This window comes from Melozone crissalis, unplaced genomic scaffold (assembly GCF_028551555.1).
Source record: "Melozone crissalis strain CALT ecotype California unplaced genomic scaffold, PUWL_Pcris_2 ptg000061l_1, whole genome shotgun sequence".
In the NCBI taxonomy this organism is placed as follows: domain Eukaryota; kingdom Metazoa; phylum Chordata; class Aves; order Passeriformes; family Passerellidae; genus Melozone; species Melozone crissalis.
Genome location: NW_026535839.1, coordinates 15,822,487 through 15,837,960, shown reverse-complemented (window position 1 = coordinate 15,837,960; position 15,474 = coordinate 15,822,487). Strand labels below are relative to the sequence as shown.

Here is a 15,474-nt window from a genome sequence, read left to right as displayed (position 1 = left end):
CTATCCTTAAGCACCCGTGAAGAACCGTCAAGCACTCATCGCTCGCAGGCCGTGGGAACGGAGCCCGGATTTCGGCAAAGCCTGCACACCGAGAGGGACAGAAGGGTTTGGTACGGGTGTGAGACGAGAGAAAGGTATTGGCACTGACCGTGTCGAGGAGAGCGGAGGGCTCCGGCTGCGTGTCCTTGGCTGCAGGAGCGGGCGGCGGCGGAGGGAAGTTGGGGCTGAAAACCATGAGGTCGCTCTTGGCAGCGCCGTCCGCCACGCACAGGCTGCGGCTGTGGCGCTGCGAGTAGGACCAGCTGCCCACTTCGCTGGCGCACACGAGCGTCATGGGCCCGGGCGCCGAGAGCACGGCCGCCCGCGGCGCCCAGCGCGACGCCCCGTACAGCACCACGGCCAGCAGGAAGAGGCTGGACACGGCGCAGATGGCCACCACCAGCCACACGTTGGTGGCCGCGCTCGCCGCCCCGGCCCCGAGCTCCACGCCCGCCGCCGAGCGCGACACCGCCGACAACGACGACGACGACGAGGATCCCGCGGCCAGCGCCGCCTCGGCGGCCTCGAGCAGCGACACGCTGAGCGTGGCCGTGGCCGAGCGCGCCGGCTCGCCGTGGTCGCGCACGACGATCAGCAGCCTCTGGCGAGGCCCGTCCGCCTCGTCCAGCGCCCGCGCCGTGCTCACCTCGCCGCTGTAGAGCCCCACGCGGAACGGGCCCTTGCCCCGCGGCTCCCACAGCTCGTAGCGCAGCCACGCGTTGTAGCCCGAGTCGGCGTCCACGGCGCGGATCTTGGCCACCACCTGCCCCGCCGGCGCCCCCCACGCCGCCCACGCCCACAGCGTGCCCGACTCCGAGCCCGCCCCCGACAGCGACAAAGCCGACTCCGCCGCCGCCACGCCGCCCGCCTCCGCTGCCGAGCCCGCGGGCGGCAGCAGCGCCGGCGCGTTGTCGTTCTCGTCCAGCACGAACAGCTGCACCGTGGCGTTGCCGCTCAGCGGCGGCTCCCCCGCGTCCACCGCGCGCACCTCGAACTGCAGCACCTGCAGCTCCTCGTAGTCCAAGGGCTGCAGCGCCCACAGACGCCCGCTCTCCGCGTCCACCGACACGTAGCTCGACGCCGGACGCCACCCAACGCCACCCGACGACGACCCCGCGGCGGCGCCGCCGCCGCCCACGCCCACGCCGCCGTCCCACACCGAGTAGCTGACGCGCCCGTTGGCCGCCTCGTCCGGGTCCCGCGCCCACAGCCGCGCCAGCTCCGCGCCCGCCGCGTTGTTCTCCCGCGCCAGCACCGTGTACACGGCCTGCGCAAACGAGGGCGCGTTGTCGTTCACGTCCGACACCGGCACCCGCAGCCCGCGGCTGGCGCGCAGCGCCGGCGCCCCGCCGTCCTCCGCACGCACCTCCACCTCGTACTCCGACACCCGCTCCCGGTCCAGCGCCTCGCGCAGCACCAGCGAGTACGAGCCCGCGAACGTCGCCTCCAGACCGAACGGCGACGCCGGCCACACCCAGCACCGCACGCGACCGTTCTCGCCCGAGTCCCGGTCCGACACGCTCAGCAGGGCCACCACCGTCCCCAACGACGCGTCCTCGGGCACCGGCACCGACAGCGACGTCACCCACACCTCCGGCGCGTTGTCGTTCACGTCCAGCACCTCCAGCTCCACTCGGCAGTGACCCGATAGCGGGGGTGTCCCTTGGTCTGTCGCTTCAATACGAAAATCAAATATACTGACTTCTTCGAAGTCCAGGGTTGCTGTGAGGAGAATTTCCCCAGTCTTCGGATTTACAGAAATCACATCTTTTCCACTCGGGGGAATGAAGCTGGTTGCGGTAAAAATCATTTCCCTGTTAATACCCTCATCCGCATCCGTGGCATTCAGTCTTGTCACGAGCGTCCCCTCTGTAGCGTTCTCTGGCAGCTGCACTTTATACACTGACTGGTTGAACTGGGGCGCATTATCGTTCGCATCCAGCACTGAAATCACCAGCTCCATTGTCCCCGTCAGAGACGGCCGGCCCCCGTCAGTCGCCGTCAGCACCAACCGGTGCACGGGAACCGTCTCGCGGTCCAGAGATTTCGTTAAAACGAGTTCGGGTACAACATTTCGCTCATTCGATTTTTGTAAATCCAGAGAGAAATGCTCGCTGGGGCTGAGTGTATAGGCGAGCTGAGCGTTCGCCCCGATATCTGCATCCGACGCTCCCTCCAGCGGGAATCTGAACCCAGGAGGCGAGTTCTCCGATAAACTGAATTTTTTCCGGGCGGCGGGGAAGACGGGGGCATTGTCGTTGATGTCGGTGACCTCCAGCTGCACATGGAAGACGCGCAGCGGCCGCTCCAGCAGCACCTCCAGGCGCAGCGCGCACGGCGCGCTCTTGCCGCACAGCTCCTCCCGGTCCAGCCGCGAGCTCACCAGCAGCGCGCCGCTCGCCCCGCTCACCTCCACGCTCGCCCGCCGGCCCGGCGCCACCAGCCGCAGCCGCCGCGCCTCCGCCTCGCCCGCCTCCAGGCCCAGGTCCTGCGCCAGACGGCCCACCACCGTGCCGGCCTTGGCTTCCTCCGGCACCGAGTAGCGCACCTGCCCGCCCGACAGCGCCCAGGCCGCCTGCAGCACCAGCACCCACACCACCGCCGCACAGCAACGCTCGCCCATCCTTCCTGCCGCTCTGCCCGCCGCCGCCGCTCTGCCCGCCGGCCCCGGCCCGGGCTCCGCACGGCTCCCCGCCGCCGCCCGCACGCACCGGCTCTGCTGCCCGGCCCGAGCCGCCCCCCCGCGCTCACAGCCGGGCTCTCCGCCGCACCGGGGCGGAGCCGCCCACACGGACCCGTTCCTGAGCCTGCAGCGACACCGTGCGCTGCTCCGCCGCCTCACACGCTCTGTGACAGCTCCTGTGCACCCGCTCCGTTAAGGTAATCTCTCTTTCGGATCCTTCTCCTCTCCCTCTCTCTGTATCTTTCTGTCCATTTTTTTTCGTTTTTCAACGTGCTTCATCACATTCCCTATTTTCCTTATTCCACTTTTTTCATCTCTCCTTTTTTCTTTCTGTATGTTCTGTATTCTTAATCTTCCCTTTTAGTTTCTGTTTCTTACATTTTTATTTTCTTTTTTGCCTCTCCATTTTTTTTCTTCCTTCTTTTCCGCTTCTTTCTTCTCTTCTTTCTCTACTTTTTTCTTTCCCTACCTGTCTATTTTTTAGTTTCCCTTATAATTTATTTCTATCCATCTCTTTTAAAACTCTGCTGTGTATTTGCCATTGACCTCCCATGGTGTGATCGAGGCAATCAATGTCCGAGCCATGAGCTCTAATTACAGGACATCATCTCCTTCGCACAGGATTGTAACCAATGGGGAGAGCACAGGAGACCAATTTTACTCAGCATTAGAAGGGATCGTCCGTGTATCCTGGTAATCTCTTTGACATACCCCCTCTTGATTTCTCCTCTTTGTCACCTTCCTTTCTTTTTTTTTTCTTTCTTTCCCACCTCATCCCACTTTTTTTTGTGTACAGAGATAACAGTTCTGTATGTTAGCAAACTTATTTAATGTTTTATCTTTCCTTTTTTCCCTTTCTCTCCATTGCTTCTCATTCTTTCATTGTTTTGTTTTCTTTTCTTTTTTCTTTTCCTTGTCCTTCCCTCACTGTCTCTTCTTTCTTCTTTGCCTATTCTTCTTTTTTTTTTTTTAAATACAGTATTTTCTAGGTGACTAAATCATTCTCACCATGAAGGGCAGATATACAGTTACACAAAGCCTCTTATTCCTCATCACTCCTCATCGAGGCTTGCACAGGTCTCCTCAGTACCGAGGATACAGAAGTCCTCGACTGCAGAGAGCATGTAGAGAAAATGTTGGTGCATGCTTATAATCTCCTCTGTCATCCCTTCTTGCCTTATTTCTCTCTTTCTTCCTTGCCTGACTCTTGACGTGCAGAGGTTCCTTTTCCTTTCTCTTCCTTCCTTATTCCTTTACTTACCTTTATTTTCTTTCTCTTCCTTTTCCTTTCATGCCTTACGTTGTCCTCTTTGAATTCTCTTCTGTGTCCATGCTTTTCCCCCTTTACCAAATTGTTTTCTAAACAAAATTATTTCTAAATGTCTACATCATCCTCTTCATGCATCAGAGACCTGCCCTTTGATGAGAATGCTCATGGGAACCTTGCATGCCTCCTCATGAGGAACAACTGTCCTGATTTCCTCCAGAAAAAGTCAAGTAAATAGATTATCCCTACACTGCCTCTCCCCTTCCCTCCCCATCAGGAAGAAACCCACACTCTTCAGACTCCAGTGCCCTCCTGAAACAGCAATAACACAGCAAAGCAATGACCAAGGACAGCTGCACTTCACCAGAAAAAAGCATACACCTCCCTTGGAATCAGGAGACCAATCCCCGAGTACTTTGACATCAGTGCTAACAGACTCCAATAAGCACAAACAATCCATGAAATCCTCTCACTTCACAGCTCAAATGTATCACAGCCCAGCACACCATTCTGCCATGAACATTGAAAAAACACAGTGCAACCACAGTTCCTAAGAATTCTTCATGTATTTCAATGAAGAGCTGCTCTTCCTACCTCATTTTCTGCCTGCTTGATGAATGACAAGCTACTGCTTCTCCTCTCAGGCAGACAAGCTCTGCCCAAAAAAACACAGCAAGAACTTCCATACTCAGGGGCAGTAGCCCCCAAGGAATACCCCTCACTCAATACCATGATCCACCCAGAAATACTTATGAACCTAAGCCCACAGCATTTTCCCTCAGAACAAGCTCTCCACTCCCAACACATCTATTTTGAGAAATACATTAGAGGCCCTCCTCCATCTCTGCTTGCTGCCAACTGCTCAAACCATGCTGGAAGAAGCAAGAAAGAAACGAGAGCAGACTGTGAGGCTTTGTTGGTGCAACCTAGGAATTACAGAATATTTCAAGTTGGAAGGAAGCCACAAGAAGTGTTGAGACCAACTCCCAATCTAGGCACATGCAGTCAATCCAAGATGATGATAACACAAAAAATAGGCATAAAGGTACAGCTGTCTCTCTGACTCATCTTATTCAGCAAGAAGCAAATTACCTCTAGCATCACTACTTGCTTCATCAGAAAAGAAATATTTTCAGAGCAGGAAACTGCTTCGAACACTAACAGAGACTATTGGGAACCATGGATAGAAAATAATTATGTGCATTCTAGAAAAGCCTTGAAATCATTGGGCAAAGCACAGTGCTCCTATGTGAGCTTCTATCAAGGGGGAGAGGCACCATAAAGCTCAGGAAGGAAATTATCCCACAATCAGCCTCAGCTCAGGAGCAAGGAAAAGTCATCCTACACACTAAGAGAAAATTTCCCAAATGTTTGCATTTGGGTGCAGGTGCCAAAGCTCAGTATCTCATATTATCTGGTATTACCAAAACATTGCTGACATAAGAGACAGAAAAACAAGACTGTGAGGGTTTGGTGAGAATGGAGAAGAAAGCCAAATAATGCAATTCTGCTGTACTGAAACACATGGACAGAACAAAAGACCACAAGGATAAACAGAGCTTTTGAGGAGCTGGAGAAATCCCAGGTATTAGTAACGTCTGTGGAGCCTCTTCTTGACATTTTCTACTAGAATCTTCTGTATCACACCCTGGGAAATGGCAGCTCCACCTAAGCACACATTCTCCAGTCCTTCACCAAAGACACAGACTGTGTTCTAAAGACCATCTCCCTTAGGAAAGACCCTTCCCTGCTAAAGATCACCCTCATCACAACACATGCCCAGGCCATTCCTGGGGCCATTTGCAGAATCTCTTTCACAGTACCGCAAAACCTGCTATAAGAATGTCCTTTGCATATCCTCACCTTCCCTTACAATTAGCACAAAGAACACATGCACGGATATGAAGCCCCCCAAATCTGTCTGGCAGATTCTTCTTCCCTGCATATACTTCATGGTTTATGCCTTTTCAGCAATCTTTGGGGAAACACCACAGAACATAAGAAGTGACTTCTTAAGAACTTTATAACATAAAGGCATGTCAGTTCTCACCCCAGTACACATGGATTTTGCACTTGGAAAGAATGAGAGCAAATGCCAAAGCACAAGTGCACCTCATAAGATCAGCTGGATGGGAGAATTTGTACCATGGAGAACCACAACTGGGTCACTCTGAAGGGTTTTGTATGTATGTCAGAGATAAAATGAGCCGCCTATGACCACAGGACACGTAACTTCTACCAAGGGTAAATTTTCAAGTCCACAAGTATGGGAAGTTAAATGCACAAAAGTGACATCCACATATTATCATGTGCCCTTAATAATTAGCCGGAGGAGGACCAAGCAACCATCATGGAAAGATGTGTGGCTGTGGAAGCCACTATAGATGCCCACCAATACACAAGAACTGGAGGTTGAAGTGCTACCCTCCTAGAAAACGTTGTCCAAAACAAAAATCAAAAAGTCCATTGGGAATTAGTCAGCAGTCTGCATGCCACACCCTCTTCCCCAATGCCTTGTCTGCTTCATACAGGCAGCAGCACAGGGGACTGTCTCTGATGTGAAATACTCATAACCTCAAAGGACATGATGGGCAGTAAACTCCCATAGGATTAACTCAATACCCAGGAGGCCTTCAACTCCATACTTTTAGGAGCCCAAGAATTGATCTTGGGAAGGAAACCTGTGCCCATCCTGCCTTGTCATTTTCTCCAGGCATCCTCCATTCCCTCTTCTGGGATGTGTTCTCAAGACAAGGACATAATCTTGCATTCTTGTCTTCTTATGACATGGCCCATGGTCTTCCCAAGGATTTCCAGTTCCCACAGACTGGGAGATCACACTTCATATTATGACATGGTCAGGGTCTACTCAGTGCCACTGCCATGTTCACCTCAGCTCCTGTGGCTTCCCCAGTCTCAGATGGAAACATTACCCACTTCGGAGAGTACCGTTTATAGAGGCAATGTCAGGACAGCTCTAAAGGCAATGGCCATTCACAGCCTGCTGTGAAAGACCAACCCAATGCTGAAAAATACCCCAGTGCCAACAATGATACCTACTGCACAGGAAAATGTGGTGTTGGGTTGAATTGTTGGTGTTGTGGGGATTTTTTTTTTTAAATGGAGTTTTTAGGGATTTTTTAAGGGTGTGGCTGTTGATGCAAATATTAACAAAACATTAAAACAGGACAGTGTATGGTCATGCCACCTCACAGGACAAGCCAGCTGCAATCCACTTCAAAAAGACAAGACAAAAAAAAAAAAAAGAAAACATACACTTTATGATGCTTCTCTGCCTGCACACTTTCTACTGGTAACTAGAATAAAAATATACTTGGAGAAAGATCATAGGAAAAGTGTTTAGGAACTTCCCTGCTTTCACAATGACTCTGTTGAGCCAAGCAAGTGGAAGAAATTACATCATGAGGAGAGAGAACAATGAAGTCACAATTGTCATCTTGCACCACCTCTCCTATGGATGACAGTCAAAGAAGAGTACAGAGTTCTTCATAAGAAACCACATTAAATCCCAGCATGATCAGCAGTCAGCAACAGTGACAGCACAGTAAATAGTACCCAGAGGACTGTCTCATGACATGGTCCATGGTCTTCCCAAGGACCTTCAATTCCATCAGACAAATCTCACTTCTCAAGGTCATCCTTGATATGAGGAAGTGGCCACGGCCTGCACAATGCCACAGCCCCATTCACCTCTGCAACCTGTCACTGCCTCCTTTGCCTCCACAGGACTCACTGTAGCAATTACTGCTACTACAGGACTCAAAGTAGCAAAAAACTGCTACTCACTGTAGCAATTACCAGCAATGAGACCACCAAGAAAAACATATAGATGGTATCACATAGACCATGCCCAGCACTCTACTCTTTCTAAAGGTGATGTCAGAATAACTCCAAATGGCAATGACATTGATTTTATGTTGTGAGAGAGTAATTCGATCATTGACAACCACTCCAATGTAAAGGATTATACGGTTTCTGTAGGAGAACTCATATTTCAGGTTTTGTTATTAAGAATTTTGGTGCTTCCTTGCTTGACTTTATTCTTGTTGGTAACTTTCTAGGGCTTTTGAAAGAACGTGGCTCCTAATACAAATATTGCAAGAATGTCATAACAAGACAGTGTAAATTGTGCCAATTCTCTGGTCAGGAATGCAAGTCTACAACAATTCCATCAATGACAGAACAAAACCCCCATACACATAAGTTGTGCTCAGCAGACTCCCTGTAGTTGACCCTTTGTGTTTTCTAACGCTTCAGCTATTCTGGATGGAAATTCAAATCACCTGCAAGTTCCACCCCTGAAATGTTAGACATCTATTTGTAGACATGGTATCAGGATATCTCTAATGACAATGAGCATTGATTTCATGATCTGATGGGAAAAACAAATGCTGATGAGCACAACAGTGTAAGGGATAAGATCCATACAGATGTATTTGTGTGTTTTTTAGGAGAATGTTTTCAGACAATTCAAAACTCTGCCAGTGGTAATACAAATATTGAAAGAACATTGAGAGAGGCAAATGTCAATCTCCAGCCATGAACAAAAGTATATAGAATGATTTTGAGGACGGAGTGGGTTGTTGAAAAAAAATTCCTTTTCTTAAATTGACCCTGAATCTCCAACCTCTATGTAAACAGTTTATAATGCTATATAGAAAATGAACACGCTGGGAAAAGAACACAGCGAAAGCCCGGGAAGGCCTTGCCAGGTACTACACTCAATTTGCTGGGAGACTCAGTGAGGGAAAATTACACCATGGGGAGAGAACACTTTGAGGCCTCAACTGGAGCTTTTCAGCACCACTTGCACCGGGGAGGAAGAGGGCCCAGTTTCTGACAATGCTGATACCAGCACAATCAGAAACCAAAAGGCAGTTAAGTAGCACATGATGCCCGGAGGATTGTCACCACTACAGCCTGTGTGTTTCCATCCCCTTCAGTAAGACCAGGTGAAAATGCTACACACCAGCGAGCAAAAGCGTTGTCTGCAGAGCTGACACTTCGGCAGCCTTAATCTCACAATCAACAGAGATTTCTTTCTACGGGACAGCAAACGTAAGAGAGAACAACTCGCACTCAGAGCATAAAACCTCAACTACGGTCCGTAAACTGCAGCGGGCTGCCAGAACACATTTCCCCACCTCGGTAACAGCTGGGAGGACCCGGAAAGGAGGCGGCAGCACATATAAAGGTGCCGTAAAGATTTTTAACATGCAGCCAGTATTACGAGGTTCACGGGCCCGGGGGGCGGAGCCAAGCGACAAAAAGGAAGTGCCCACGGAACGGGTAGATGTGGGAGAGGGGGAAACAAAACAGCAAAGGCGAACAAAGCAGTGGCACTGACCGTGTCGAGGAGAGCGGAGGGCTCCGGCTGCGTGTCCTTGGCTGCAGGAGCGGGCGGCGGCGGAGGGAAGTTGGGGCTGAAAACCATGAGGTCGCTCTTGGCAGCGCCGTCCGCCACGCACAGGCTGCGGCTGTGGCGCTGCGAGTAGGACCAGCTGCCCACTTCGCTGGCGCACACGAGCGTCGTGGGCCCGGGCGCCGAGAGCACGGCCGCCCGCGGCGCCCAGCGCGACGCCCCGTACAGCACCACGGCCAGCAGGAAGAGGCTGGACACGGCGCAGATGGCCACCACCAGCCACACGTTGGTGGCCGCGCTCGCCGCCCCGGCCCCGAGCTCCACGCCCGCCACCGAGCGCGACACCGCTGAGGACGACGATGACGACGACGAGGATCCCGCGGCCAGCGCCGCCTCGGCGGCCTCGAGCAGCGACACGCTGAGCGTGGCCGTGGCCGAGCGCGCCGGCTCGCCGTGGTCGCGCACGACGATCAGCAGCCTCTGGCGAGGCCCGTCCGCCTCGTCCAGCGCCCGCGCCGTGCTCACCTCGCCGCTGTAGAGCCCCACGCGGAACGGGCCCTTGCCCCGCGGCTCCCACAGCTCGTAGCGCAGCCACGCGTTGTAGCCCGAGTCGGCGTCCACGGCGCGGATCTTGGCCACCACCTGCCCCGCCGGCGCCCCCCACGCCGCCCACGCCCACAGCGTGCCCGACTCCGAGCCCGCCCCCGACAGCGACAAAGCCGACTCCGCCGCCGCCACGCCGCCCGCCTCCGCTGCCGAGCCCGCGGGCGGCAGCAGCGCCGGCGCGTTGTCGTTCTCGTCCAGCACGAACAGCTGCACCGTGGCGTTGCCGCTCAGCGGCGGCTCCCCCGCGTCCACCGCGCGCACCTCGAACTGCAGCACCTGCAGCTCCTCGTAGTCCAAGGGCTGCAGCGCCCACAGACGCCCGCTCTCCGCGTCCACCGACACGTAGCTCGACGCCGGACGCCACCCAACGCCACCCGACGACGACCCCGCGGCCCTGCCGCCAATGCCCACGCCGCCGTCCCACACCGAGTAGCTGACGCGCCCGTTGGCCGCCTCGTCCGGGTCCCGCGCCCACAGCCGCGCCAGCTCCGCGCCCGCCGCGTTGTTCTCCCGCGCCAGCACCGTGTACACGGCCTGCGCAAACGAGGGCGCGTTGTCGTTCACGTCCGACACCGGCACCCGCAGCCCGCGGCTGGCGCGCAGCGCCGGCGCCCCGCCGTCCTCCGCACGCACCTCCACCTCGTACTCCGACACCCGCTCCCGGTCCAGCGCCTCGCGCAGCACCAGCGAGTACGAGCCCGCGAACGTCGCCTCCAGACCGAACGGCGACGCCGGCCACACCCAGCACCGCACGCGACCGTTCTCGCCCGAGTCCCGGTCCGACACGCTCAGCAGGGCCACCACCGTCCCCAACGACGCGTCCTCGGGCACCGGCACCGACAGCGACGTCACCCACACCTCCGGAGAGTTGTCGTTCACGTCCACCACCTCCAGCACCAACTTGCAGTGACCCGACAGCGGGGGTGTTCCCTTGTCACTCGCTTCAATACGAAAATTAAATAACTTGGTTTCTTCGAAGTCTAGGGCACCCGTAAGAAGAATTTCTCCGGTATTCGGATTGATGGATATCACATCTTTTCCACTCGGGGGAATAAAGTTCGTCACGGTGTATGTCAGTTCACTGTTCAGTCCCTCATCTGCATCCGTGGCGTTCACCCTCGTCAACAGCGTCCCCACCCCAGCGCTCTCCGGCAGCTGCACTTTATACACCGACTGGTTGAACTGGGGCCTGTTGTCGTTAGTGTCCAGCACCGAGATCACCAGCTCCATTGTCCCCGTCAGAGACGGCCGGCCCCCGTCAGTGGCTGTCAGCATCAAGCGGTGCACGGGAATCGTCTCGCGGTCCAGAGATTTCGTTAAAACGAGTTCGGGTTCAATATTTCCATCATTCGACTTTTGTAAATCCAGAGAGAAATGCTCGCTGGGGCTGAGTGCGTAGGTCAGCTGCGCGTTCGCTCCGATATCCGCATCGGATGCGCCCTCTAGTGGGAATGGGAACCCAGGAGGCGAGTTCTCTGATAAACTGAGGTTTTTCCGGGCGGCGGGGAAGACGGGGGCATTGTCGTTGATGTCGGTGACCTCCAGCTGCACATGGAAGACGCGCAGCGGCCGCTCCAGCAGCACCTCCAGGCGCAGCGCGCACGGCGCGCTCTTGCCGCACAGCTCCTCCCGGTCCAGCCGCGAGCTCACCAGCAGCGCGCCGCTCGCCCCGCTCACCTCCACGCTCGCCCGCCGGCCCGGCGCCACCAGCCGCAGCCGCCGCGCCTCCGCCTCGCCCGCCTCCAGGCCCAGGTCCTGCGCCAGACGGCCCACCACCGTGCCGGCCTTGGCTTCCTCCGGCACCGAGTAGCGCACCTGCCCGCCCGACAGCGCCCAGGCCGCCTGCAGCACCAGCACCCGCACCACCGCCGCACAACGCTCGCCCATCCTTCCTTGCCGCTCTGCCCGCCGCCGCTGCTCTGCCCGCCGGCCCCGGCCCGGGCCCCGCACGGCTCCCCGCCGCCGCCCGCACGCACCGGCTCTGCTGCCCGGCCCGAGCCGCCCCCCCGCGCTCACAGCCGGGCTTTCCGCCGCGCCGAGGCGGAGCCGCCCACACGGACCCGTTCCTGAGCCTGCAGCGACACCGTGCGCTGCTCCGCCGCCTCACACGCTCCGCATCTTCGCCCTGGCTGCCTACTCGATATGGGTATTTTTTTTGCCATGTCTTGTTTCCTTGTTTCTCTTTTTTCCCCTTATGTCTTCCGGTTTCTTTGTACGTAATCTTTTATTTCTTCTTCTCTTTTCTTCACTGCCCTTTTCATTTGTCTTGCTCCCTTGCAATTCCTTCTTTTCAGTCATGTTTTTTCACCTTACCTTTTTTCTTTGTCTCCTTTTGTCTTTTTCATTGTCTCTGTTCTTCTTCGTCCTTGTTATGCCACTCTCCTTTCTTTCCACTTCTTTCCCATCTCCTTCCACCGTCCTGTATTCTTTAGCCACACTGCAAGGTCGCCAGTTTTCTCTGGCGCCGCAGAGACCATCAAATTTGGGACCATCAGCGGTAATTACGGGGCATCAGTGCTGGAGAGCTGAGCTGCTCCAACCACGGCTGGTAGGAACCAGCTCTGTTCAATATCTACTGATAAGTTCGGTGTGTGCTGGTCAGGTCTGTGGTCTGTTTTATATTTCCATTCTGTCCTTCATTTCTTACTTTCATTCTGGTTTTACTTTTATTTGTATGGGTTCATTATTTTCTTTATTACTACTATTCCTAGTGTTGTTGTTACCATTTTCTTTATGCTATTTGTATTTTCCCCATACTTTTACCCTCTTTCCCTTCTCTTTCTTTGATCTTTCTCTATGTCTTTTCATTCCTGCTTGTCCCTGTCCTTGTTCTTTTCCCCCCTCCTCATCTATTTCTATCTTGTCTCTGGGATCGTCCATTTTTTTTCCATCCTTAATATATTTTCCAAATCCTCGCAATGCTTTTGGGAATACCTCTCTTTCTTCTTCTTTTACCTGACTTCTTCATATATCTCCTTGTTTAGCTGGTTTGGTTTTTTTAAATCTTCTTCCTAGTTTTCCTCCTTTCTCTTCTCCCTTCCTCTCCTCCTTTCTTGTCATTGCTTCCTATGCTGTTCTACCTCCAAAATTATATGTTCTGGACATTTTTTCCTTCTACAAAATATTTTAAAAACACGTACAGCACCCCTGCCAGGAACCACAGACATGCCCTTGGGGCCTGAGTCTCATTTCTCTTCCCTACACCTCCTGTTCACGGCGAGAGGGAGCAACCTGCTTGCTGTCCATGCACCTCAAACTTCCCTCCCTCCAGAAAAAAGACACACTCTTCACCCTCCAGGGCTCTCAAGGACCCAGCAATAACACAGCAAGGCAGCCAGATAGCAAAGAACATCTCTACTACATCAAAAGAGGTTCCACCATTTTCTGACACAGAAGCTGAAGCCACAATTATTGGGATATCTGTGCACAGAGGCCTGAAAGATTTCCAACAAATCAGGAAATTTTCTCATTCCAGAACTCAAACCTAAGACAGAACAACATGACAACCCTCCTTAAAGACCTAAAAGTATGCTTGGCAATCACAGCGCCTGAGGACTCCTCATGTATCTCAGTCCTTCCTGAGTCACTTTCCTCTTGCATGTTCTATATTCTTCTCTTCCTTTTTGGAAGGCATCTGCTGCCTAGACAGCACACCATGAACCTTGGTATCTACGAGGCCCCACGGAAAATCTCTCACTCACCTTAGAATGATCCACTTGGCACACACTCAAACAAAAGCCATGAAAGCAACACCACAACAGTGTCACTAAGAGCACTCCCTTGACCTCCTACACATCTGTTTGGCAAAATCAATGTTGGTCCCTCCTCCATTCCCGCTTGCTGTCACCCACTAAGGCTGTGCCTGGAAGCATCGAACAGGAATGAGAGCAGGTAACAGCTGCTCTGCTGGTCCAATAGGATGAATATTTTCCTGATTCAACAAAAAGATGCCACAACTGAACAGGAACTAAATTACATCAGTCTCAAGAAGATCCACATTTGTTCTATGACTTACCTCTTCCGAACTGGTTCCTTCTTCAGAAAATAAATATTTTTGAGGCAGGAAAGCCGGATTTAAAGCATAATTATGCTTAACATCACCAGTGTTTCTTGGGAAACTGGACAGAAATATATCACTTATGTTCCACACAAACTGGAAAACATGCAGTGTCCATTATGCACTTCTCTCCCAGGGGAAAAAGGAAGCAGACATGTAAGCTACAAAAATTCTCTCAAATTAAGCCTCAGAAGAGACGAATAGACATTCCCCAACACTAATGGAAAATGGCCCAAATATCTCCCACGTTGCCAATGAGAGACAGGAAATAAACAATGCTACAAAGAAACCCAGAAAAATAAAAGCATTTGCCGTTTGATAGAGAAGAGAATGATAATAATAAAAAGAACTCCCATTCTCCTGTATTGCAATGTAACTTCTGGACACATCTTGGATACCAAGACCCATCTAGCAAGACAAAGAGCAGAGAGGCAATGAGAGAAAGATTCAGAGAAGGCTCCACAGCATGATCCAAATTCCAAAACGTTCTCTTTGACCAACAACTTTCCACACCAAACCCAAGTAATTAAAGGCATAAAGGGGAGATGTTTTCATTAAGAGAAATATCAGGAAGAACAAGAGTGCCCTAAGATATGCAGAACTTCTGGGTGTCCTGAGAGGACACCCAGGAAAGCAGCACTGTGTGGTGGAACCATTCCTGAAGTATTCTACTGTAATCCAATATTTTGCACCCTGGGAACTGGGACCTACACAGTAAAAAAGAAATTCTCCATTCCCTACCACAATACGTATTCAAATCCTCCCCTTTCTCCAGGCCTGCCACAAAGAATATACAGAGTGCTGCAAATGAATTATGTGATTCTTTGACTTTTCCCACATGCCAGGATGCTTTGAGCCTTTTCAGCAATTACAAAACAAACGGAGTTCTTAAAGGTTCTGCAATTAGAGTCATGAACAATACAGATACCAGTCCCCACAAATCTTCTTTAAGAAAATGACACCAAATCTGAACCACAAGTCCAGTCAAAATATTAACTGGGTGGAAGAATTTCTACAATAGAAAACCAGAGCTGGGCTGCTCTGCAGATGTGGAGGATTGGTGTGTACATCCACTCAGGCTCACCACAATGAGCCATGTGTGATAACATCACTCACAGTCTCTACCCAGTGACCATGCAAGAGCACAAGAAGGGGAAGAAAAGCACAACAAGATTACACTCACACCCTCAACTGCCCTTAAATATCACGTCTCAAGAGAAGCACAGATCCACCATGGCAAGAGCTGTGGAAGCTGCTCTAAGTACCCTACAATACACACGGAAAGATGTTTGTAGTGCCACCCTACCACAACACCCCCCAAAACAGCAGCAAAAATGTTCATCAGTCTGCATGTTACCGACTGTTACCCAACACATTCCCTGTACCAGGCAAGAGGCAGCACAAGGAACTGTCTCAGACAGAGATATTCAGAACCTCAA

General features: G+C 52.8%; 2 protein-coding genes across 2 annotated transcripts; both read right to left on the bottom strand.

Annotated features, from left to right (window-relative positions):
- Nucleotides 1-2,662, bottom strand: LOC128944830 (protocadherin alpha-8-like). Its single transcript, XM_054288281.1, has 2 exons — nucleotides 115-2,662; nucleotides 1-5 (listed from the first exon to the last, which is right to left on the bottom strand). Exons 1-2 carry the CDS (start codon nucleotides 2,660-2,662, stop codon nucleotides 1-3), a joined length of 2,553 nt encoding a protein of 850 aa, XP_054144256.1.
- Nucleotides 2,663-3,774: 1,112 nt separating this feature from the next.
- Nucleotides 3,775-11,865, bottom strand: LOC128944829 (protocadherin alpha-6-like). Its single transcript, XM_054288280.1, has 3 exons — nucleotides 9,328-11,865; nucleotides 9,034-9,052; nucleotides 3,775-3,833 (listed from the first exon to the last, which is right to left on the bottom strand). Exons 1-3 carry the CDS (start codon nucleotides 11,863-11,865, stop codon nucleotides 3,775-3,777), a joined length of 2,616 nt encoding a protein of 871 aa, XP_054144255.1.
- Nucleotides 11,866-15,474: the final 3,609 nt, after the last annotated feature.